The sequence below is a fragment of the Furipterus horrens genome, unplaced genomic scaffold (genome assembly GCF_987537825.1).
Source record: "Furipterus horrens unplaced genomic scaffold, mFurHor1.1.pri manual_scaffold_11, whole genome shotgun sequence".
Taxonomy (NCBI): domain Eukaryota; kingdom Metazoa; phylum Chordata; class Mammalia; order Chiroptera; family Furipteridae; genus Furipterus; species Furipterus horrens.
Window position 1 is genome coordinate 95874034 of NW_028327181.1, and position 23448 is coordinate 95897481.

The 23448-nt window shown below is 56.4% G+C and overlaps 1 protein-coding gene across 1 annotated transcript in view; it reads right to left on the minus strand.

Annotated features, from left to right (window-relative positions):
- Positions 1-23448, minus strand: part of SDK2 (sidekick cell adhesion molecule 2) — a 228181-nt gene that overhangs the window by 61123 nt on the left and 143610 nt on the right. The window contains exons 5-15 of the mRNA XM_090290506.1: positions 20800-20933; positions 15666-15777; positions 13937-14127; positions 13720-13803; positions 11986-12180; positions 10687-10803; positions 9040-9207; positions 7965-8067; positions 1262-1438; positions 787-923; positions 96-243 (exon numbers count right to left, since the gene is read on the minus strand). Coding sequence (XP_090146632.1) covers positions 96-243; positions 787-923; positions 1262-1438; positions 7965-8067; positions 9040-9207; positions 10687-10803; positions 11986-12180; positions 13720-13803; positions 13937-14127; positions 15666-15777; positions 20800-20933 — 1566 coding nt within the window. The remainder of the gene's footprint in view (positions 1-95; positions 244-786; positions 924-1261; positions 1439-7964; positions 8068-9039; positions 9208-10686; positions 10804-11985; positions 12181-13719; positions 13804-13936; positions 14128-15665; positions 15778-20799; positions 20934-23448) is intronic.

The following is a 23448-nucleotide window of genomic DNA, read 5'->3' on the forward strand; positions in this document are numbered from 1 at the left end:
CGCGGCCGCCTGGCCCCGCTCTGCCACACTGGTCGTGGCAACAGGCAGCCCCTCTCGCCGCCCCCCCCACCCCCGCCCCTCAGCCAGAGTCTCACCTCTCTGTGTCTTTGCTGAACTGTCCTTTCCCCACGTCGTTGACGGCACAGAGACGGAACTGGTAGGAGCGCGCGGGAACCAAACCCTTGACCATCACCGAGGTAGCCTCGGGGTCCACACTGGCCAGGAGCACGGTCCAGGGGGCATCTACAGGGACGGAGGGTGGAGCTGAGGTGCGCATGCTTCTTGCGCTTGGTTCCTAGCAGCGGTCCAGCCTCATCTGGGGCCAGCAGAGGCCGGTCACGCCATTTTGTGGGTCCCCTTAGCCTGTGTGTGTGTTGGTGGGGGGAGGGGGGTTGTTGGGGAAGAAGCCAAGCTCACGGGAGCTGAGATGCATCTGTCCTTTCTGTCTTTTCTCCCCCTTCAAACTGATGAGCTCTAGGCAAACTGTATTTACAACACCCCTCAAATGATGCTTGCTAATTTCCCAGTTCACAGCTTGGGGACTTGGAGGGTGAAAAGGAAAAGGATCGCCTCCGTCTAGGAGGCTTCTGCTGTGGCAGGCCCCGAGCCCCGCACCGCCCGGGTGGCTTGTTCAATCGTCACGACGACTCCAGGGGCAGCGTCGTCACTTGACGGCTGAGGAAGCCGAGGCTCCCAGAGGGTCGGGTCTGCTCGCAGGCAGAGCACGAGGAAGCGGGCAGTGGAACCCGGCCTGCCGGCGCGGCGGCGGTGGGGTCTGAGCCTTACTGTTCTCCGACATCTCCAGGACGTAGCGGATCAGGGGGCTGTTGCCGTCGAAGGGTTTGGCCCACGTCAGGTTGATGGACCGCTTCTCCGAGGTGCTGAGGGTCGCCACTGGGTGCTCGGGGGCGTGAGGCAGCTGCCTGCAGGAGGGACACGTGGTGAGGCCGTGGGTGAGGCCTAGAGTCAGGTGACAGGCGGGCAGCCAGGCCTCAGACTGAACTCCCAGGATACCTGTGCTCGGCCATTAAACTTGGCCTTCGGGCCATCTACCTGCAGGTTCTTCTCCCTGGCACTGGAGCTCACCTGTCCGAAGCCATACCCAGACTCCCCTGCTCTTGCAGGGGCCCCAACCTGGAAGGATGCTTGGCTGTGTCCTGAGAGAAGGCGCAGGGTCCGGGGTCACCCGGCGGCCTGCCAAAACGTGGCTGCTCATTGCTGCCTACGCCCGTTTGCTCGGGGCCGGGCAGGGGGCCCTTACCTGACGCGCAGGTGTGCACTGCGTGAGTCGTTGCCTCCGGCTGAAAGCACCCGGCAGGTGTACGTGCCGATGTCCCCCGACCAGGTCTGTGTGATGTGCAGGGAGCCGTTTTTGTCCAGGCGGATGCGGGGGTTGCTCTCCACGCCCAGGGCGGCCCCGTCCTTCTCCCAGACGTACCTAAGAGTAAGAAGAACCAGGAAGTAAAGAGAGGTGGGGGCGCAGGGGTGCCCTCAGTGCTGTGCTCAGCTCAGGCTGGTCAGCGGGGAGAGTCGCGAGGGTGGGTAGGGGGCAGTGCCTGGCCACAGCCGTCCTCCGTGGCCGGTCTCGCGAGGGCGCCGGGGAAGCCCGAGCAGCCCGCCGTCCATCATCCCCGTGGGGAGGGTGCGTGTCCGGGGGAGTTAAGTCAGCATCGATCCTTTACACCTTCAGTTCAGGTCGAGGTCAAAGCCTTGATGCTTTTAGCCGGAAGCCATTGCCTGGCAGCCAGCACAAAAGAGCCAGCAAAAAGGTATTCTTCCCAAGAGGTTAGAAGATTACAGCCGGTAAAAGAATGCCCGTTTCCGCAGAGACTACATTTTAGAATTAGTTTTATGAGGAGAATCATTAGATCAATGCATCACTGTGACAAAATGACTTTAGTGTCCAAAAAATCACTTTAGCTGCGGTCAGTCAGTACAAAGGGGAACTTGAGGAATTATACGGCATGTCTGTGTCTGACAATAAGAAATATCTTCTCTGGAATTGTTCTGGTGGAAATACAACCATCATTGCCCTTAACACATGTGGGGTGCCAGCGTCCCCCCCCCCCGCCCTCCAGCCCCGCCCAAGGTCGATCAGGGTGCCCAGCGCCAGGGCAGGGAATGGGGCGGGGACTGAGATGCTTACAGGGACACCGGGTGGGAGGCCTGAGTCACAGGGTCTTAGAACTACCTGGTTAAGGGGCTGGAAGGCTGCTAAAGAGAATGAGGCCGCAATATTTTTAACCTGAGTTTAGAAAAAATCAGAAAAGTACCAAGTACAGGAGTCCCTCTCTATATCGTGGTTCATGGTATCGCGGGATTTTTAAAAATATTATATTTAATTATTTGTCGCGGATTTTTCGCTATATTGTGGGATTTTGCGGTGCTGTACAGTCGTCGTCGGCAGCCGTCCGTCTCGAGAGACGATGGTGTAGCTTCTTAAGAGTCTATCTGCACCGCCGAGAATGGCTGTGCAGTCCGACTCGGGAGTGACACGGTATCTGTCTCCTCCCGTGTTGAATCGACATCTTGCGATGACGCTGGAGTGTCCTCTCCAGTGAAGCTGAAGCTACAGAGCCTGGGCAGGGTGATATGGAGGGTCTGCTGTTGCCCATGCAGCAGACCCCCCCTCTCTTCGCAGCTGAAGGGTCCAAGGGAAAGACGGAGTCAATACAGCTTGGCTTCAGGTGCGCCGCAGGAGTTGCCGGTGTTGACTACAATGTCAAACCGCCTTAGGGACTCCGGCTCCGGATTTTCTGTCGGGGTTTACTCCCTTAGCCTTTCCCCTGAAGAGGTATGCCGCAAGGCAGCGGAGGTTTTTTGGAGTCAGAGTTTTCCTTCTCTGATGTGCCCTGACTGGAAGATCGAACCAGCGACACTTAGCTCGCAGGCCGACGCTCAATCCACTGAGCCAAACCAGCCAGGGCTAGCTGTACAGTAAACACTAAAATAAATGTAAGGTTCCTACTTCGTGGATTTTCACCTGTTGCGGGGGGTCTAGAACGTAACACCTGCAATAAGGGAGGGATCACTGTACAGGTAACAATAAAGGAAAAAGGAAAACTGGCAAGTCTCCCCAGAATGGGAGACCACGATTAACATTTGGGTGTATACCTTCTAGACCCTTCTCGCCTCCCCCACAGGCAGCTGCTCTGCTCCAGACTCAGCTTCCCGGAGCCACCCACCGGCGTTGTGGTCCTGGGTATGTTCACTTAACGGTGCTGTGCCTCAGTTTCCTCCTTGGTCATATGAGGACACCGCCACCACCCACCCCACCGGGCTGCTGTAAGGACAGTGTGAGCTCACGTCACATATTTAGAATCATGCCCAAAACACGGCGAGTGGCCAGCAGAGAGGCTGGCCATTACTGTCTAGTTTTCCTGACACAGCATATTGTCACGCGCTACCTCGTTATCTGTCTGTGGACGAAAAGGGGCCACGTACCAAACCTGATAGGCTCAGGGGCCTCACAAATGCAGGGACGGAGAGTAACCACACAGGATGGTCTGGACATAAAAAGCCCTACCTAAAAGCGGTCATGGCGGGGAGTCAAGTCCTAGGCCTGCAGCTTCCTTGACAAAAGGTCAGTCTTGACCTTAAGTGAGCCTGTCTACTGTCTTTTTGCATCTAAGATGACATACCTTTGAAATGCCAGAGTAATTTTCTTTTCCAGACCCCGCAGGGCACACCTCGCACACCAGAGAGCCGGGGGGCCACCGATCCCCTCATTGTTCTTGTTTGCTGCGTATCACCTCTATGTGCTGGAAATGTCAACGACTGGCTGTCCCGTACCCACCAATGCGAAGGAAACATGTGTCTCTTTGTTCCACTTTTTATCCACTCCCAGAGCTTTCCCACTTTGCTTCCTCTCCTCCCCTGAATCTTCTTCCACCTATGGATTTCACATAACCCTCCCTAAACCTCCTCCTTTGATTCTAACGTATAAAATAAGCTGCAAAACGGTGAATCTCTGGAGCATTTTCTCAATCCATTGAGATTTTGCTTCCTGGCAATTGTCAATTTGGTTCACATAAACTCATAAAAGTTCTCTGCAGGTTTGGACGTTTCTTACTTCAATATATCCATCCGTCTACTGCTTTCTCCACCCAACATAGTATCATACACTTGTTAACGAGGCATTTCCATCACCTGGTTTCTGTCGGCTGCTTCAAATACAGATGCTCTGTAATTGCTCCTGTAAAGCCGCGGTCCAGGTAAGCTCCTGCTTTTCCGATATTATAGTTAACGAACATCCTTGGAACACAATATTTACCTACGTTCTAGGTCATTCCCTCGAGGACAAGTTCTCAGCGCTGCAATGGCTGACTTAACTTCTCAGGCTTTTTATACGTATGCGCACACTGCCGAAAGCAATCGACTTCAGTGCATCTCCGGAAAAGAATCCTTCTTGCCAGTGCTGATTGGATGGGTGGAATTTTGCTTAAAAGCATCTCTAGTTGCAGAGAGTAAATTCTGCTTAAGGAACAACCTACGGCCAGCAGGTGTTCTTTGTCCCCAGATGCGATGGTGTGGGAAGGATATATGTCCACCTGTGATGCGTGTGTGGCAAAACAGCTCAGCTGGACTCTCAGGGGCAGTTTCTCATACTTAGGAATATAAGGGATGGAAGAACAAGGGAACCACATTCAGCTAGCCAAATCCAGAAGGCGTGTCATCTATAGCAGGGGTCGGCAATCTACGGCCCACTGTCTGCTGGTATAAATAAAGTTTTACTGAAACACAGACACGCGCATTTGTTCCCATGCTGTTAATGAGTATCTTTGCATTGAACTCAGGGTAAAAAAATTTCCAGAAATCATCTGTCATTATAGAGTAGTTGTGACAATGATTCTGGGGTCCTCAAAGCCTAAAATATTTCCCCTCGGGTCCTTTACAAAAAAGGTTTGCAGACCTCCGTCCTGTGGAATCCGGTGTCTCCAACAAACCAATCACGTGAAAACAAAGTAAAGACAAAGATATAAATAAGGGAGGGGCGCTACTGTGTAGAAGAAGGGAGACACTCCAACCAAACACGATGTATTCCCTGTGTTCGGACGCTGTGTTCCCCCAACAGCTACGAAGACACCTTTGATCCCATTAGGGCGGCTGGAACGCAGACTGGTATTAGCAGACCTGAAGGCACTGCTGTTTCTTCTGTTCGCTGCGACAGCGGGGACAAGGTGGTTATGTTTAATGAAAAGTCCATTTCAGGAAGAAATGCACACTGGCCTAGTTAAGGGTGAAATTACATGTTTGAGATTTGCTTTCAAAATACTGTAGTTATTTAAAAAGTGTGTGTAGCGGGAGACAGATGAAACAAGATGGGCAAAATGCTGATAAGTGTTGAGGCTGAAAGATGGGTACATGAGGGTTGATGACACTTCCCTGGACTTCGGGGTATGTTTGAAAATTTCCATAATAAAGTGTTAAAAAAAAAAAGGTCGATCTATTTCTCTCAGGGTAAAGCATTTCTGATGCGTGGCTTTCAGGCATACCCTCAGCTTGAAATAGTATTAGATAGTCCTCAGGAAATCAGAGATGTGCAAATATATTTTGTTACAAGGACACTGATAATGGTATTTCTAAATATTAGTAAAAACTTAGAAACAACCCCAATACTCAGCACTAGGGAATTGGTAACATGAATTATATGGTGTCCCCAAAATGAACGACTGAACAATCATATAATTGAGTTTTCCCAGCCATATTTATGGATGAGGAAGAGATTCACAATAGGTCCTTAAGGGAAAAAGAAGATTAGTAAACACTGTTTCTAGTTTTATAAACTGGCACCTAAATATTGAGAAATATTATTCTCATTGAGAGGAACAGGTAAAAGTGCTTTTCTTCTTCTCTCTCTCCCTCTCCATTTCTTGGCTTGTCTGCATGTGCCATTCATTTTCCTCCTAAAATGGGTATCAGCTGTATAATAAGAGAAACACCAATACAATGTAGATTCATATTAATAATGGCTGAAAGTGGATTGCTCAGATGGGGTCTGGGTCTAGAGCTGTTTGGAAGCTTTTCATGCTGTTAATCTACACCTGCCCGGGGACTGCCACCCCGGACCCCGCTTTGTCGTGAGGACCGCAGTGCAGGAATGAGCCGCTGGCACTCTCATCTGACCTGGCGGTTTGGACCCTGGTAGCCTGCCTGCTCGGGGAACCCCAGTGTGTCTAGGACAGGGTTTCCAACCCTGGCTACATATTAGAATCACCCTGGGGACTTTTAAAAGATACTGAAGTCTACCCCGCCCCCAAGACTGACCCTCAGAAGGTGGAGGGCAGCCAGAAAGCCCCGCACCCAAGTCCAAGGAAGATAAGTGTGTGGCAGGAATGTGGGAGTAGCCTTGGCCAGACCTGGTTTGGGGGGTAAGGGGGACCAATTCTGTTGTCTCCTCCCATTTAGAAAAGATGGTCCAAGATGGTCAATTCTGTTGTAAGGTGAGGACCCCTCCAGCGAACTGGAACAGCGACCCATAGATCACTGGGGGTCCCGGGGCATAGTGTGTGGGTATATTGTAACAGGTCCCCAAGTCCCTTTGTTCGTAAAGAATTGTGTGCAGAACAAATAAAATGTGCAAGTGGCTTCCAAATTTTAGTAGATAACATTTTTATAAATAAAAAAACCAATTTGTTTTAATGTTACTGAATTACTATAGCTTCTTGGCATAAAAATTTTCAATTAATGGATGCTAAAATTATAGCTACCCTTTATTACGGTCTGAGACCCACAGCAGTATTCTGTGCGAGGGTGGGGGAGGGGGGGTGGGCTCTCTTGAAGGACCTTTCTACAGCTGGTATATTAGTTTTTAAAACAAAAGCCTAATAAACCCAGGACTAAGCTCATTCTGGGTGATCTGTTGACCATGTTCTAACCGCATCTATGTGATTTCAAGGCTCCTTTTTGTATTAGTGCCGGCACCACGCAATGATGGTCCTAAAGGGTCCATGTTGAATGTTAAATGAGGTGTTTCTCAAACTGGGACCCGACATGGGTTCTCTGAGAATAAAGAGGTGTCAGTCTAAACGTCTAGTGCCCCTTATGCCAACCTTGGCTTTCAGGGTCCCTATGGTGTGGCTGTAGGCTGTCATATGTCTAGTGGCCACCAGATGGCACCCCAGCATGCAGCTGCCTCTGGCGTGGAGGGACCCTTGCTCCAAGTGGCATCTGCCGGACCCCTCCCAACATCCAGGCCAGTTGCTTGTCAGTGGTATTGCCCATAAAATACAAAAGCAGCATGAAGGGGATATTTATTTCTAAGGAAGCAGTTAAAATTTTTACTTAGCCTCCTGGAGCTCAAGGGAGAGCCCCAAAGGACAATTTTCTCTTGGTTTTAGTATCCCAGGGGTCCTCATCCCAGGCTTTGGAGGGTCCCGGCTTTTCAGCCTTTCTTGGCTGCTTCCAGCCTGGGATGCCCAGCCCGGGGCCTCTCCAGCGGGTCCACAGCTTGTTGCTGAGGTCCCGTCTCCCATGGTGGATGTGGGGGTGGCCCCTCACAGTGTCTGTCTGAGGGCTGCCCCAGGGCCCTCTCCTGCCCCGGCCCTATCACTTCTCCTGCACCTGTTCACTGAGACCCCTCCACTGTCCACTTAGTGGGCAGAGGCTCTGGGAGAGCCAGCAACCCCAAATGCCTCTTTCTGCCCTCTTCCTCCTTCCTGCACCCCAGCATTTCTAAAGCCAGAGCTGGCCTGCCACCCCCTGCCCCGAGCAGTGCACACCTGGTCCCCTCTCATCTCCCCTCGGACACTGCCCAGTTCCATTCCAGCGTGCTCCGCTCCCAGGGCGTTTACTCTGCGGCCCTCCACCTCAGCTCTGCACCAGTTCTGTCAAGGGTCCCCCAAGGATGGTCCTTGGCCCCATGGGCCACACTTACCTCCTTGGTAAAGACACTCGCCCAGCAACCAGCTACCCCTAAAGCTGCCCCACCCCCTTGCCTCCCGGGGCCACAGCAGAGGGCATACCTGATGGTCACCCGGGGGTCATGGGCCACGCCACACACCATGGAGGCCTGGGTACCCTTGATGACACTCTGGTCCTGGGGAGGCTTGGTGATGCGGGTCCGGGCTGAAAGACAGCAGGGAGTCAGCGTAGTGAGAAGGGGGCGTGGATGCCACCCCAACAGGTGAGAAGCAGGCGGGTGGGGCTGTGTCTGCGAGTGAACCAGCCTGTGCGGCTGAATTTGTGGGTGGACGAGGGCAGACCATCACGGATATCCCCGAATGTTAAAAAAGAACAATGGGCTTCCACGATACCTAAGTTCTCGGGAGCCGTGGTCATAATGGGGGATCATTCTGTTTTGCTCCCACAAACTCATGCGAGGGACAAAACAATGGAAATCTGGGGGCATCCAGGTCACAGTCCCAGCACATCAGTGGCCCAGCCAAGCTAAGAAGAGGTGTGCCCGATTCCTGGTCTAACGCGCTGCTTCGTCGGCCCCCCACCCAGCCCAGACAGGAGGCCCAGGTATGTCTGTCTTGGGCGCGTATCCCGACAGGCACAGTCAGAGAGCTGGAGAGGACTCGAGAAGTTTCCTTAACGCAGGGGTCAGCAAACTACAGTCTGGGGGTCAGGACTGCCGGGGCGCTGACTGGGAGAACACACCGGTCCAAGAACACAGCCAGGCCTGGCGACCAAGTATCGTCTACGGCTGCTTTCTCGATAAAACTAAAGAGTTAGTTGAAGAGCTGCCACTCTCTGGCCCACGAGACTAAGATATTTACTATGTGGGCGTTACAGAAAAAGTTTGCTGGTTTCTGGCCTAAAGTATATGAAGACGGCTGTCCTCTGTCGCCTCTACGCTGATTCTCTGCACTTGGCCAAGCACGGCATGAGCCTCCCTCAATCACGTGGCGTCAGCCACAGAACCCTGGCCTCCCAGTCCCTCTCCTCTGAATTAATTTGCCCAAGTCCCTCTCGTTGGTCGGGCAGATACGGGTGTGTGTGTGTGTGTGTGTGTGAGTGCTCTGTGGGGGGTTGCGTGGGCTTGGCACATTCTCACGCACAGACGTGTAACACACCCTTGCTCTGCACACTCACCCCACACGACGAGGTCGGCTGAGGCCTCGTCGACGCCCCGGGAGTTGGTCGCCAAACAGGTGTAGGTCCCGGCGTCGGAGATGTGCGTGGGGCTGACCAGCAGGCTGCCCGACTCCAGGAGCGTGAAGCGAGGCAGCTGGACAGAGCCACTGGCCAGGATGCGCTCCCCTGCGGGCGGCACGCGGCGGGCTCAGGCTGCAGCCCCCGGCCCCCCGAGGCTGCCCCGGGCCCCTCCTGCTCTGGGGTGGGTGGGGGCCAGCAGGCTCCCAGGGTTAGAAATGCTGGGAGTCCCAGCATGGGGGCAGTAAGAGGGCTTTGGGGGCGGGGGGGGGGGGCGGCTGAGGTTTCGGATGGGTGACAGAGCAGGCAGCCTGGAGCCCAGGTCGCTGGTTGTCTCCCACCCACCGCACTGTCTGCCCTTCACCAGAGAAGGCCAGGGACTGTCTCCTGCGCAGCTGGCACCTGGGCCGGGGGGGAGGGGCAGACAGCGCTGACAAGGTGGTGACGGGCATCCTGCGGAGGACGCTTCTGGAGAGCCACCTTCAGGGCAGCGGAGGAAAGTGAGCGGTGGGAGCAGCAAGGAGTGGGGTTGGGACGGAGAGGGACAGGGGACAGCTGTGGCCAGGACAGACCTCCCTGGGCAGCGGGACCTAGGGAGGCCTGGTGCCCGGGGAGAGAGCGAGAGAGACAGAGAGAGAGAAAGTGCCACGTGTGTGAGTGAGCCCGAGAGTGCAGTTTCTGTGACTGTCCCTATGTTACAGAAGAGCCCCACCGCCACCCCCCGCCCGCGGCCTGGACGACGGAACTTGCGTGTGTGAGCCTGAGGGTGCGTTTGTCTGTCTGCACACCTGTGTGGGCTCACTGAGCCAGTGAGCGTGGCTTGTGGGCGGTTTGTTTCCGTGCCCAGGCACATGCCTGGGGTGTATTGAGCACCTACTATGTGCTCTAGGCCCCGGGGAGACAGCAGTGGACGCAACAAAAACTCCTGCCTTTGTGGAGAGACGGGCAATAAGCAAAGTCACTTATCGTGTTTATTAGGAGGGAGGGGTCACGGGGAGGGCGTGGGGCATGGGGGCTGGGTGAGAAGGTGCATCTGAGCAGAGGCTGGATGGAGTGATCGTGCGTGTACACGTGTGTTCATGTGTGTACCTGGGGAGAGCTGTGCAGGTGCGTGTGTGACACAGAGGGGAGAGGTGGCCCACAGGTGGGTGGACTCAGGTAGATGGCTGGGCTTCGCCGGCTCAGGTGTCGGGGCCCCCCCTGCACCAAGAACCAGCCCGTAATATTAACCAGCAAACAGCTGCTGTCCGTTAGGCCTCACCCCTCCCTAGGCTCTGTGCGGGCCTTGTACACGCACTTCCATCCCGTCTCCATGCCTCCCGTTCACAGATGGGGACCCTGAGGTTCAGGGTGAGGAGAGGCCACACCCAAGGTCACAGGTCTCAGAAGATGCAGAGCTGCACCTTGCACCTGGCGGGGTGGCAGGTGGCACTCACTGTGGAGTGACCGATGCGCTCCTGAGTTCTGCGGTATGCAACCCCGACCGACATCTGCACGTGGGACCCAACCTGGCTGGCTCTGGAACTGAGCGCGGAGGATGGCCCTGGACGGCCACATGGCCCTCCGCAGCGGCTCCGTCTCACCTACCTTTCTGCCAAGTGATGGCCGGCCGGGGAGCCCCCGATGTCTCACAAGCGAGCACCACTGACATGCCGTCGATCACGGTGCTGTCCAGGGGGCCCCTGGTGATGTTGGGGGCGATGCCTGCATGTGGAGACCGCGGGGCCTCTTAGCTGCACCCTGGGGAGGAGCGCCCAGGGCCAGAGGCCCAGGTTCTCGCCCTGCCTCTGCTCCTCTGGCTGGGGTGGGTCCCGCTTTGGGGAAGGATGCAGGTGCCATGACAGGATTCCAGCAACGGGAAGAAGCCCAGGGACCCACGAGGGCTCCCCGTGTCACCAGCCCTGTGGGGGAACCAGGTGACACCATCTCCCACCCTGCCTTGATTCTCAAGCCCTCATATCAGGGAAACTGAGGACTCCCAAGAGCAGTTCACACCCTCACGACAAGGTAAATGGATTCATCCTTCATTGACCGTGATATCAAGCACCTGGTTTCTTAAAACAGAAAAGAGTTATGGCCCATGGGAGAACATCCCCCACTTTCTAAAAGGCCCGGCCCTGGAGACCCCAGCACCAGGGCGAGCTGTGGTTCCTCAGGTGTCAACACAGGCTTTTTTTGTCTCCCTTCCCTGACCCCAGCCCTCAAGGGGCCACCAGGTGTGGTGTGTGTACGTGCAGGGCTTAAACACAGACGGGCTCCACCTGCTCTTGCCAGGAGCGGCAAGGAAGATGGCAGCCACATCCCACCCCATCGCACCTTCGGGGCAAACCCAGCTTCCCCCTGCCTGTGGCCTCAGTGGGTCTGGGTGATGCACGCTGCCGCCCACACAAGGAGCCCAGCAGGACGTGGCCTTGGCACCAAGCTCCCACATGACCACTCAGGGTGTCCCCCGATGTCTATGGCAGCTCCGTTACGTGGGCAGGGCTGCTCCTATCACCCCCAGAGAGACTCCCTGGGGGATGGGGACGTGCAAGTTGGGGAACGGAGGGTAAAGTGCTGGTTCTCCTCTTTGGAGAAGCGAGCAAGTTGGCTCGGCTGGGACAGGGTGGTGACAGTCTGCACAGGAGGGAACCAGGCATAGCTGAAATGCCTGAGCTTCTCTCGAAGGGCCAGGGAACCTGTCCTGGGCTCCAGGGCATTGGGGGGATGGGTGGGACTGGATGCAGGGCTGCAGGAGCAGCGGGTGTAAGTGGCTCATGCCACTCTGGCTATTAACCGAGGGACAGTCCTCTGGGATCCTATCTCTGTTCTCAAGCAGCCCCTGGCTTGGAGCAGAGCTTTGTCCTGGGTGGGAGGGGCTCCGGGGAAGGACAGGGAAGGACTCACTGGTGACGGCCAGGTAGGTGGACGTCTGCACCTCGCCGGCGGTGTTGCGGGCAAAGCACTGGAACATGCCCGTGTCGTCGGGCACCAGCCCGCTGATCTGCAGGCCGCCGTCCCCACGCTGCCGGAAGCGGCTCAGCCTCGCCACCTCCACCACGGCCGCGTCCTTGTACCAGGTGATGGAGGGCGGGGGCACACCTGGGGGAGAGGCGGACCCACGGTCAGCCACCTCCGGTATACACAGGGGAGGCTGGGAGACTTGATTTCTAGAACCTTCTCAGGTGTGCGCTAATGGCCTTGGGAGAGCGGGAGGCTGTTTTCAGAGTGTTGATTCTCAAATTCTTACATGGTTGGCAGTTCAAGAAAAATTTAAACACCCCGGGATTAGTTTAGCTTGGGAATGCAGGATTGGAAACTATATATTTTTTCTCAATATTTAACAGAGGCTCCTGTGTCCTCTGGGAACCTCCAGCTGGGAGCCAGTTCCCCAAACCCATTCAACCCCAGCGCCTCACATCAAGGAGCACATAGATGGGGCTAATGTTTCTCAGGGGTGCTCAGAAGCCCCCTCCTGCCTGGTTGGCACAGGGATGTGAGGGGTTCGCCCCTTGCCTAAGCCGCGCCCCCCTACCCCCCGCATGGTACACCCTTCCCACAGGTACCCCCAACCCTCCCCGCTCTCCCTCTGGGTCTCTCTGCTCAAATGTGACTTCCCCAGAGCGCTCCCCACACCCGTTCAAAAGAGCACCCCCTGGCTCCGTGCCCCCTAGGCCTGCTCACTACCCCCTCCCAGCGCTTTTCACCCTGACATTCTGTGCTCCCATATTTCATCCATTCAGTGATGTGCATCCTTTCACGCTGTACCATCTCCCAGATCGGAACGTGTCTTACAATCGACAGAATGTCATAATTTAATTGGCAGCCCTTTTTCTTTCTTAGTGGTACATAAAATAATGGGGTGTCTTATAACCCGTGGCAGTTTTAGATGAAACAGAATAAGGCGTCTTTATTTGCTTATTGGCTCGTCTGCCCCCCCTAAGGGAATGGAATGCCAGTTTCGTGCAGGCAGGGGTCTGGCTGGGGGGCCCCTCCTGTGTCTCCCCGGCTCCGAGGACAGGATCAGCACAGGGTGAGCCATCAAAACAAATGTTTGTTAAATGAACGAATCTTGCCTTCCCCTCGTGGGGTCCCCCCGCCACTGTCATCCTCCCTTCTGTCCCACCATGGCCCCCAGAGTTCACCCTGGGTTCAGGCTGTGTTTGGGCTCACAGAAGGAGGGAGGGTGGCGATGGGAAGAGCAGAAATTCCCCAGGAGCCCTGACAAGGGGGGTTAAGTAGAAGTGGCGGGTGGGGGAGAGGGAACAGAATAGCCCAGAAACGGGGCGGCGCTCCCGGGGCACCCACACTCTCACGGCTTTAACATCACAGTAATTTGGCCGTGGCTACAACTCTCAAATTATGGGCAATTTGGGTCCGTCACCTATTCTGAAATAACAGTAATTTGGGTTCATTTGTAACCCTCAAGTTATGGTAGCATAGGTTGATTTCCAGCCCTGAGATTACGGTGATTTGGCCTGTTTGTTTCCTGGGGTGTCTGCCCACAGCTAGGCTGGCTCTCTGCTCAGTGATGGTGCCTGGGGAAGGAGGTGGGATTCAGGAAGGTCCGTGACAGAGCCAGGAGAGGCGGGAGGTTTGGGGGTCCTCATCCCCCTTCATCCACGCCGCCCGCCCGGGTACCTTTGGCCCGACAGGGAATGTCCACCACTTTCTCCATCTCTGCTGTGATGTGTCTCTCTGGCTCCTTGACAAATTGAGGCGGTTCTGCAGGAAGAAAGACAGGGGAGGGGATCAGAGCCATGCTCCTCGTGATATAGCCACTGTCTGGATCCCCCCTCAAATAGGCCCTGGCCACGCTGCCCCTCGGGGGGCCCCCGGTGGCCCTGCCCCATCTCACCCAGCACAGACAGGTAGGCACCACGGATGACGGAGGGGACGCTGCTGCTGCGCAGCACAGCCTCGCACGTGTAGAAGCCCGCGTCATTGCCCGTGGGGTTGGAGATGGTGAGGCGGCGGTTGTAGTCGCTGATGCCCCCTGACAGCAGTGCCCCGTCCTTCTTCCAAATGATGTGCAGCTTGATCAGGGGCCTGGAGGGGGGCGGGGAGCAGGCGCTCAGCCGCAGCGATTCCGGAGGCCCGAGGGCAGGGCAGGGGCGGCGAGGAGGGCAGCCCAGGGCCAGGCCGCTTGAGTTTGCCCACGTTCTAGGTACGAGCCCTTGGGCAAGTCCCTTCAGGGCCCTGGGCCTCAGTTTCCTCATCTGTAAAATGGGGCACCCGGGCTCACGGGGGCTGGGGCGAAGGTGGATGCATGAACACAGAGACGGCCCTCAGAACAGGCCCCGACCCCGGGAATAACTCCGTGCACGGGGCCTCGGGAGCAGGGGAGCTGCCTTCACTCAGCCCGTCCTCTGCCCTCCCCTACTCAAACATAAGTCAGCGGACAGGAGACTGCTAAGGGTGAGGGAAGTGACGAGGATAAATGTGAGAGAAGCACCCACAGTTCGGAGGTGGGGAGACAGAGGCAGGCGTGGACGGGGTGGGAGTTGAGCCCTTTCCCGCCATCACTGACGCTGGCACCCCAGAGGTCCCCCGAGACTGGGTTTGCCGGGCGCTGCTTTTTACCACTGGCAGATCCCCGAGGGCTGATCTTCCAAAGGTGGGGTGGGGGCGGGGGCGGGGAGGGGCTCTGTGTTAGCTGCACAGGGTGTTCAGAGGGGTCCCATGAAAGAGGGGTTCCATGGTCGAATAAGTTGGGGCTACAATGGCCCAGGTGACAGTAGGCAGGCCCTGTCCTGCGCGTGTTCTCCGCATCCTCGCGGCCCCGCCTTCACGTGCTCCGTTCACACTGGTGGCCTTCCCCATGCTTGGGAGAAACTAGAGCCTGGAGGGACGTCAGCCCTGCTCTCCGGGAATCCTCGGCTGGAGGGGACCTCCCTCAGGGCCACTGGCCTCACGCCCCGCCCGTCACACCCCTCATCCTTCCTGAGCCCTTCCAGGCGCCGGGGCAGGCTGGACCCGGCACTCTGCCCACACACCTTACAGGTGAGGCAGGTGCTCGGCCAGCTGGGCCACCTCGCGCAGGTCGCCTGCTCTCTCTGGGCTTCGGGGCAGTGATATCTGTGTGGGAAAGCCCCTACCCAGGACGGAATCACTTGTTTCCCATGTGAGAAAGCAAGGGGCCTGCACGGCTAGGAAGGGGCCTGGATTGCATCCCTGCGGAGACCACTACAGCCTCCCTCTTGCATGTGCCTGCCTGCAAGGAGGGTGCCGTGGGCAGAGGGCCCTGCCCCTGTCTAGGCTGCTCCGAGGGCTGGAAGTGAGAGGGCTCCCCTGTCCCCAATACCTGGGCTGAGACCTGCTGCCCCATAACTCCCACTCAAAGCCTAGTCTCTCTTCTTGGGCCACAGAGAGCGAGCTGGCCCTGCTTACTTCCGATGACCCTGTGACAGTAGCTGGCAGGTCTACCTGCTGTCCTTCCTTGGGGCTAAATACCCTTTTTCCTGCCCTGGGTCCTTATAGGACACTCCTGGGCCTTTCTGAATTCTGACTGGTCTCCTTGGAGCCCACAGGTCAGGAGCAGCCACTGGACTTAAGAGTGAAGGGGAGTGGGGAGAAACACCACCCACCTGGCATTGGCTACACACTCCATGGTCACCTCCGAAGTGCCGGCCACCACACTGGTGTTCTTGGGAGGAATGATGATGGTTGGAGCGATGGGGTCTGCAGGGCCCCCTACATCTTGGGGAGAGGTCAGGTGTTAGTTGGGGACAGAGCTCAGAAACCCAATCTTTGCCCCCCCCCCCTTGAAGCTCATGCCATGGACGGTTGTCCCTGTGGAGTGGGACAGGTAGCCATAGGGCAGTCGCCTGAGCTGAACCTCCAGGCACTGACCCCGGGACCCCCTCGCCTCTCCTCCTCTGCCGATGGGTCTCTGCACAGGGTCCGCGGAGAGCCTGTCAGACACCTCCAGGGCTGTCCCTCCTCCTCCTGCCATCACACCCTCCCCTCATCTCCCCTTTCCTGTTCTGGGTCTCCCCAATCCTTCCCTCCACCTACATTCCTCTCATTGGCTTACTTGTTTTCTACCTCTTCCACCAGAATGCAAACTCCCTGTACTGGTTTGAACGGTGTCCTGCCCCCCCACCCCAATTCATATCCATGGGTGTTATAAATGGAAAAAGAGTCTTTGCAGCCGTCAGCAAGGTGAGATGAGGTCCTCCCACACAGGGTGGGCCCTAGGGCCCATATGACATGTGCTTACAAGAAGAGGGAAATTTAGGCACAGCCACACAGACACCCAGGGGAGAAGGCAGGAGAAGGCAGAGGCAGATTGGCGCGATGCATCTACAAGCCAAGGGTGGCCAAGGATTGCCGGCAGCCACGGGACGCTTGGGGAGGCAAGGAAGCATCTTGGGCCTGCAAACACCTTGATTTCAACTTCTGGCCTTCAGAACTGTGAGAGAATAAAATCCTTTTACACAGCCCTGGGACAGGGACCGCGTGGACCTTTGCCTGCGACTTCATATGTTCAAGTCCTAACCCCCATGAGACTGTATTTGGAGATGGAATGTGTAGGAGGGAATTGGGTTACATGAGGTCATAAGGGTGGGGTCCAAGAGGAAGAGACTTCAGAGCTCTCTCTCTCTCTCTCTCTCTCTCTCTCTCTCTCTCTCTCTCTCTCTCTCTCTCTCTCTCTCTCTCTCTGCCACGTGAGGACACACTGAGAAGGTGGCCGTCTGCAGGCCAAGAAGAGAGCTCTCTCCAGCCCCCAGCTGTTGGTGGCCTGATCTCGGCCTTCCAAAACTCTGAGATATAAATGTCTGTGTGGATGCTCTGGGCTGTGGTCTCGTTACAGGCACCTGGGCCGACTCAGACAGCCCCACGCACCCCTGCATCTCCAGCACAAGATTGACATCTGGCACAGAGCAGGTGCTCAAATCCATTCCTTAGGTGAACGAATGAAAGGAAATATCATTGCACAGCCCCCAGGGTTGAGGGCTGACATGAAAGAGAGCCAATCATGAGGGGGCTTTATTAAAGCATAATAATGCCCCAAAGCCTTCTAGGAGAGGCAGTAACATTTCCTTTAAGAAGTGGCCTTACTCTGATCTTTGTGGGTTAGTGTAGGCACAATATTGGCAGAAACTCCCATGTCCCCTGTCCACCTGCTCATAGCTCCTGAAAATACATCCGGGAAATTCTTCTCTAACCAAAAAATTCATCTAGTTGGCCCCTTTCCAGGATGCTGGGAGGTGGCAGTCCCTAGTGACGTGCACAGCCCTGGGTGACAGTGGTAGGTCATCCTTTATGGGGAGGGCACGCGGTGGCTCCACTGCCACCCTGGTCCACCCCGGGCAGGTTTTGCTGTCTGGACTCCAGGCCTGGCTGGTAAAGGCCCAGGTCAAATGGGAATAAAATGTCAAAAATAAAGTACAATGAAGGGGGGAGGGGAAGGAAGCGTATAAAACAAGATAATTGCAACAATATAAAACCCTCATGTAGGTGCCATAAAGAGTGATCAGATTGAAAGCTGCTCATGTAGCTGAATCCATAAACGTGTGTTGAGTTATTTGTTATATGCTGGGTGCACAGCCACCAGGGCCCAGATTAATGGGGACAGAGGAGGAGACAGACAGGGCCCAAGCCCTGTCTGTCAGCTGGGAAGGCAGAGTTTAAAAATATGAGGCTGCCCCAGGGCCTTGGGCCAGCCTGTGGGCCGTGGGAGAGTAGAGGAGGGGCTGACCCCCTGCACCCCAGGAACTCTGAAGCTCATGTCCTGGCCCAGGTGGCAGCCTGCGGGACTCAAAGGGAGGGACAGGCAGCGGCTGGGGACCCTGGACCCACTGGAGGAGGACCTGGGGTTTAGGGAGACCTGGTCCAACACCCTGGTCTGGCTCAGGTGTCCCCGAGCTAAACTGGTCTGGGGTGAGTGCAGACTACCAACACATAGTAGGTGCTCAATAAATGACAGACCGTCCTTCCTCCTGGGGATTTGCCTGCCCGTGTTTGGGGACACCTGGGGTAGGCCAGAGCAAGGAGGGGAATCTTCCAGGTGAGCTCCTGATGTGGACAGCCCGGGGCGGGAGGAAGCGTAGGGGCTCCCCACATCTTGGGAGGCTGGATCCAGCTGCCCCAGGATGATTTTGGCCATAGGCATCCGTTCGCCCAGAGTCACCTCATCTATTCCTCCCAACAACTCTTGGCCACAGGCATCACATTACAGATGAGGAAACGGAGGCTTATGGGCCACAGGACTCACCCTGGCCACAGGTCAAGTGAGCGGGGTAGCGGGGGCGGGGGGGTAGCTGCTTCCCTCCTGGGCAGGATCCAGCTGCCCAGGAGCAGGGGGCCGACCTCCGCCATCCAGCACAGGTGGCTGGGAGCTCCTGAAATGTGACCCTTGCCCCTTTGATTTAATGGGATCTAATTTTAAATAATTTGCATTTAATTAAAACCAGGCCCCCAAATCAGCTTTTAGAATACTTTTGAGTAAGCGTGGAACAACCTGGCACATGGCTCCACCTTTTCAGCAGTCACTTTGCTGAACTCTAAATACAGAGCACGTATTCCAGATGAAAATTTTGCAGCCAAATTGAGAAGCGCTGGAACTGTCAAATACACACGGATTTCAACCGGCTTGGTATGAAAAAAAACAATGTAAAGTATCTCATTAATATTTCCCCATATTGATTGTATGTTACAACGGTACTACGTATTTTAGATATGTTGGGTTAAGTAAAATATTAACAAAATTAATTTCACCTATTTCTCATCCCCTTTTTAAAAAAAATTAGGCTAATTGGCAAATTTTAAATAACTTATGTGGCTCCCGTTCTATTTCTGTTGGGCAGTGCAGGTCAGATCCTTAGGTGTGGGGCTGCCACCAGGTATGGACTTTTCAAGAGTTGTGACAGTCTGTGTGAGGTCACCAGGGTTACACCTGGGCAGAGGCAATGCCCAGGGTCACAGGGCGGGCTCTCTCCTCCATTTCCCAAGAGCACCGGTACCCGAGGGGAGCTGCTGAGAAGCTGAGCTGCCCAGACAGAGGAGGGGAGAAGGGCGAGGGGAGCGAGCAGAGAGAGGGGTGAGTCTCGGGCGAGATACATGAGCTGAGCCCGCGGCGGGAGAAGCAGCATTTGCTCCCAGCGCACTGGCTGGCAGGCAGGCAGGCTGGGGATTTGGGTCAGTGACAAAAACAGGATTCTGAAGCACAGTCACTCGTGGGAGGAGAAATGAGCTGAAAATCAGCCGATGCTGCTCTCTATCCAGTACAAATCACTGCCCGAGAGCAGGAGGCACGGGGCGATGGGGGGTTAGGAACAGACAACTGGGGGAGGCCCGGTAGAGGCAGGGTCTGGGGGGCACCCTGCCTGTCTCCCTTGGGCCAGCTGGAGGGTTGGGGGTGCTAACATGGAGCAAAGAGGGAATGATCCCTGCAGCTGGCCAGGAGAGTTAAGTGCTGGGGGAGAAACACAGAACAGGAGGCTCCAACCTCTGGTTTCAGGGTAAACTGAGTCACTCAGGAAGACAGCTGGCCTTGACTTGGGCCATGAATATTCCTTCCTATCAATGACTGAATGCCATTAGATTCCAGGTATTCTGATCACTGGAAAATACATGGGGAAAAACATCTTCTGGTGAGTAAATCCCCCTTCCCACAGAAGAAGCACCTGCACTGTGACCCTGGCCCAGGTCAATGTCAAAGGTTACACCCGGGACCCTGATAGGTCAGTAGCCAGAATGGAACTCTCCTCCCTGCGTCCAGGTCTCTCCCTGGTCAAGACTGGAGCCTGCCGCGGAGGAAAGAGCTCACTCTGCAGAAATGGGAGGGGGTGTGCGGGCGCTCAGAAGGCCCAGGAATGGGGACAGGCGGACAGAGGCTGGGATCAGAAGAGGAGCACGGGGAAGGCCCCATGCTGGGCCGCACCCTCATCCTGAGGCTGGCAGGTGCGTCCCAGAGCGACCGTGAATGATAAATGAGACTCGGGTGTGGAGCAGGGGCCGGACAGATGTGAGGAGACATGAACATCTGGCTCCCCAGCTTGTGAGGCTGCTCAGCTGCTGCGGGAAGCCCTGGCCTCACCCCACACGCTCGGGTTCCCGGCCTGGGCCTGCTGCCGGGGCGGCACCCACCTTCTCCACCCCAGGGATGCAGCAGGCAGGAGGGGGCCCGCCTGGCCGGGGAGGACAGCCCCGCACTTCCATCAGGACTCAGCGTCAGCAAGACAACTCAGGGACCCGCCCTTTTAATTTGCTACCCTCTGCCCCTGCCCCCTGGGGGGGGGGCTTTGCCTCTCTCTCCCAGGGCACTGGTGGTCTCTAGGGATGGACACAGAGGCACTTCCGGCCAGGGGTGTGGCTGACAGCCTGTGTCCCCGTCCGTGAGGATGGCCTGGCTCCGGTTAGAAGCCATACTTTTACATGCTGAGCGAGTGCCGGCAGTTAGTGTATTTGTTTAAAAAGGAGCTTCCCGCTGCCTGGCACGCTCTCCCCGTCTGCATCTGAGCCCCAGGGTCACTCGGCCACGCATGCACACTCTCCCCCGTGGCCCCAGTGACCACCCAGCTAGGCGTCCCCTCTCCTGATGCATGAACGCAGCCCCATCCAGCTGGGCCGCCCCCTCCTCCGGAGGGTTCCTCCCCTGCGCTCCCCAGCTCCCCCCTCCAGCACCATTCCATCTTCCCAGTGACCCCCCCGAGTCCCATTCACAAGATTTAATGAAGAGCCGCGCAGCCGTCCCAAGCCCAGCCGCTTACTTACTGTCCACGGTGAGCGTGATGGGCTGGCTGGTCTTGTTATCCCCGTTCTTGTCGTTAACGGCCTGCACGTAGTAGCGGCCTGCGTCGGGGGCCACCGTGGACAGGATGACAAGGGTGTTCTCCAGGGTGATGGCTCTGGGAAGGGGAACAGGACTCAGCTGACAGAGGCCCGAGGGGCTCTCACATCCGGGGACGGGAGCGAGGACAGGGAGCTGGTGGCTCCCAGAACCCCTCCCCCAGCCACCTCCTAGAACCACGTACACCTGAACTCCAACCACACACTTTGTAGAGAGCGCACTGCCAGCACTGGGACCAGACCCCAAAACAGCACACGTCCAGAGGTCCCAGGCTGCCGTCCAGTGTGAGGCTGCCCTGACCCACCCCAAACCCAGACTAGGGGCTGTTCCCGCAAGGTCCCTCGAACTTCTGCCCTGTCCTTTCACAGCATCGATGGCTTTGTGTGTGTGTGATTCTCTCATCCCTGGGGGTGTACCAGGAGCGTTCAGACCCTTGAAGAAATGTCTTTGAATGAATGAATGAACGAATGATGAATGATGAGCAATGATAATAAATTTAGAAATGAACAGGACGGTTCCAGACTCAGTGCCTTCACCTAATCCTAAATTTGTTTAGGTTGATTCAAAGGCTATAGGTCGCTAGTAGCATGGATTTCCGGGGTTCACATCCCCCACCAGACCCCTTTTATGGTAACAGTTTCCACCTCCCCAAAGCTGGTCCACAGAGTGGGTTGGCCGGGCTGGTGCAGGGGAGAAAAGGAGGTTGCCGGGCAGTGGGGTGCAGACACCGGCTGTCTGCTCCCAGTCCGGGTCCCTCTGCTGCGACCCCGTCACACAGCCCCTCAGCACCCAGGTCCACAGGCAGGAAGGAGGGCCTGTCCAGGTGGGGACCTGGGGACCCCATTCGATGTGGGTGGAACAGCGCCGGGGCACTGCCCACACCTCTCTTGCCTGTCACCTCCTCGCGCCCATTCTCCCGACGACAATTAAAACCATTAGTTTGTCAAGTCTATCGCTGGATGTTAACGCGATGTGCCCGAGACAGCTGTTAAATATCCTTAATGTTAGTTTAACAAGGACAAATCCAGTTGAATTCTTTTCAAATTTTCCCATTAGGTGAATGTTACAGAGTTTTAAACAAGCTCTCAAATAAACAGCCCCGTTAATGCCTCTCCAGCCTGCTCTCTCCCAGCCTCTCCTGTGTTTTGGGGGGTGCATGTGCAGTGTCGGGGAGTTCTCAGCAGAGGGCTGCAAGTAGGGAGGCAAAGGCCTCCTGCCCCAATCCTTGGGCACCCTGATAATGTCCATTTCTTTTTTCTGGAGAGCCCCTGTAGCTTGCAGCTAATGAGGTGATGGGAGGTGGGGTAAAGCGAGGCTAAAATGGTGGAAAAGCAACGAAACGGGCCATTTTCCCCCCAGAAGTCTCCTGCAGGGCCCCTGTCCTTCAGTGGAGTCTGCGGGGTGGGCGAGGGTGGGGGAAGGGAGGCTGGGCTCTGGCCGGGGCACGGGGGACGCTCGGGAACGGAGCTCTAAGGAGCACCCAGCCTCCTCCTTGCTGGGCCTCGGTCTCCTCATCTGTGCAAGGGGCGGAAGCACATGCGTGAGAGCCCCTTCCAGCCCTGAGGGTGAGGGGTTCTGACTCCTGCCTCTGCTTCTGCTCTGTCGCCATCTGGCCTGGGACGTCCCCCTCCCTCTCGCACAGCCCTCACCTGGCACGCAGTCCAAGGTCAGGACTAATCTGATGAGCAGCTGTGCACTTGAACCTCATGGCACCCAGCCGCCCCCACCCCTCCCATTGCCATGGCACCGCGGGAGCAGGACACCGGGCATGGCCTGGGTCCACTGTCCGGTGCTCCTGCCTGTCCCGAGCCCCCTTTTGGCCTCCAGAGAAGGCTTCCAACTCCAGCTCCTTCTCTCCTTGACCAGGAAGACTCTCCCACCCCCGTCGCCTTTGAGCTACATCTTGTCTCTGTTATGACTGATCGCAACCAGGAGTGGCTTGGCTCTCCAGGGGACATTAGGCAATATTTGAACAACTTTTGGTTGTCACAGCTGTGGGGCAGCTACTAGCAGCTACTGGTAGAGGTCAGAGATGCTGCTAAGCACCCTACCGTGCTCCAAAGAGAATTTATGGGGCCCCAAATGTCAACTGTGTCGTGGCTGAGATACCCCGTCCTGGGTGGGGTGGCATACTGAGGAGGTACAGTCGCTGCCCACTTCAGCTTCAGGGGCCCCTTCCATAGAGTAGGGTGGTGGCTGGGAAGTCAGGGGCCACCCTTCCCAGCATCCCTTGCATCCAGATGGGGCCATATGGCTGACCTAGCAGGGTATGGGGGCAGGGATGTGCACCGATTCTCGACTTGGACCACAAGACCCCCCTCTGCGTGATCCCCATGTTCCTGCTGTCCCCCCTGTCAGAGCAGAGCAAAGCAACTGGGGAGCCCAGGGTCCTGAACGACTATGGAGGGGACCACCCTTCCCACCCCTCGCCGGTGGTGGGCCTCTAAATGAGCAAGAAATTGGTATCTGTGGTGCCAAGTCCCTGAGTTTGGGAGTCTGTGACTGCAGCCAGCATTGCTCTAACTACCCCCAGAGGATAGTACTCTGGAAAATGACCCACGGGGCCCGGGTTC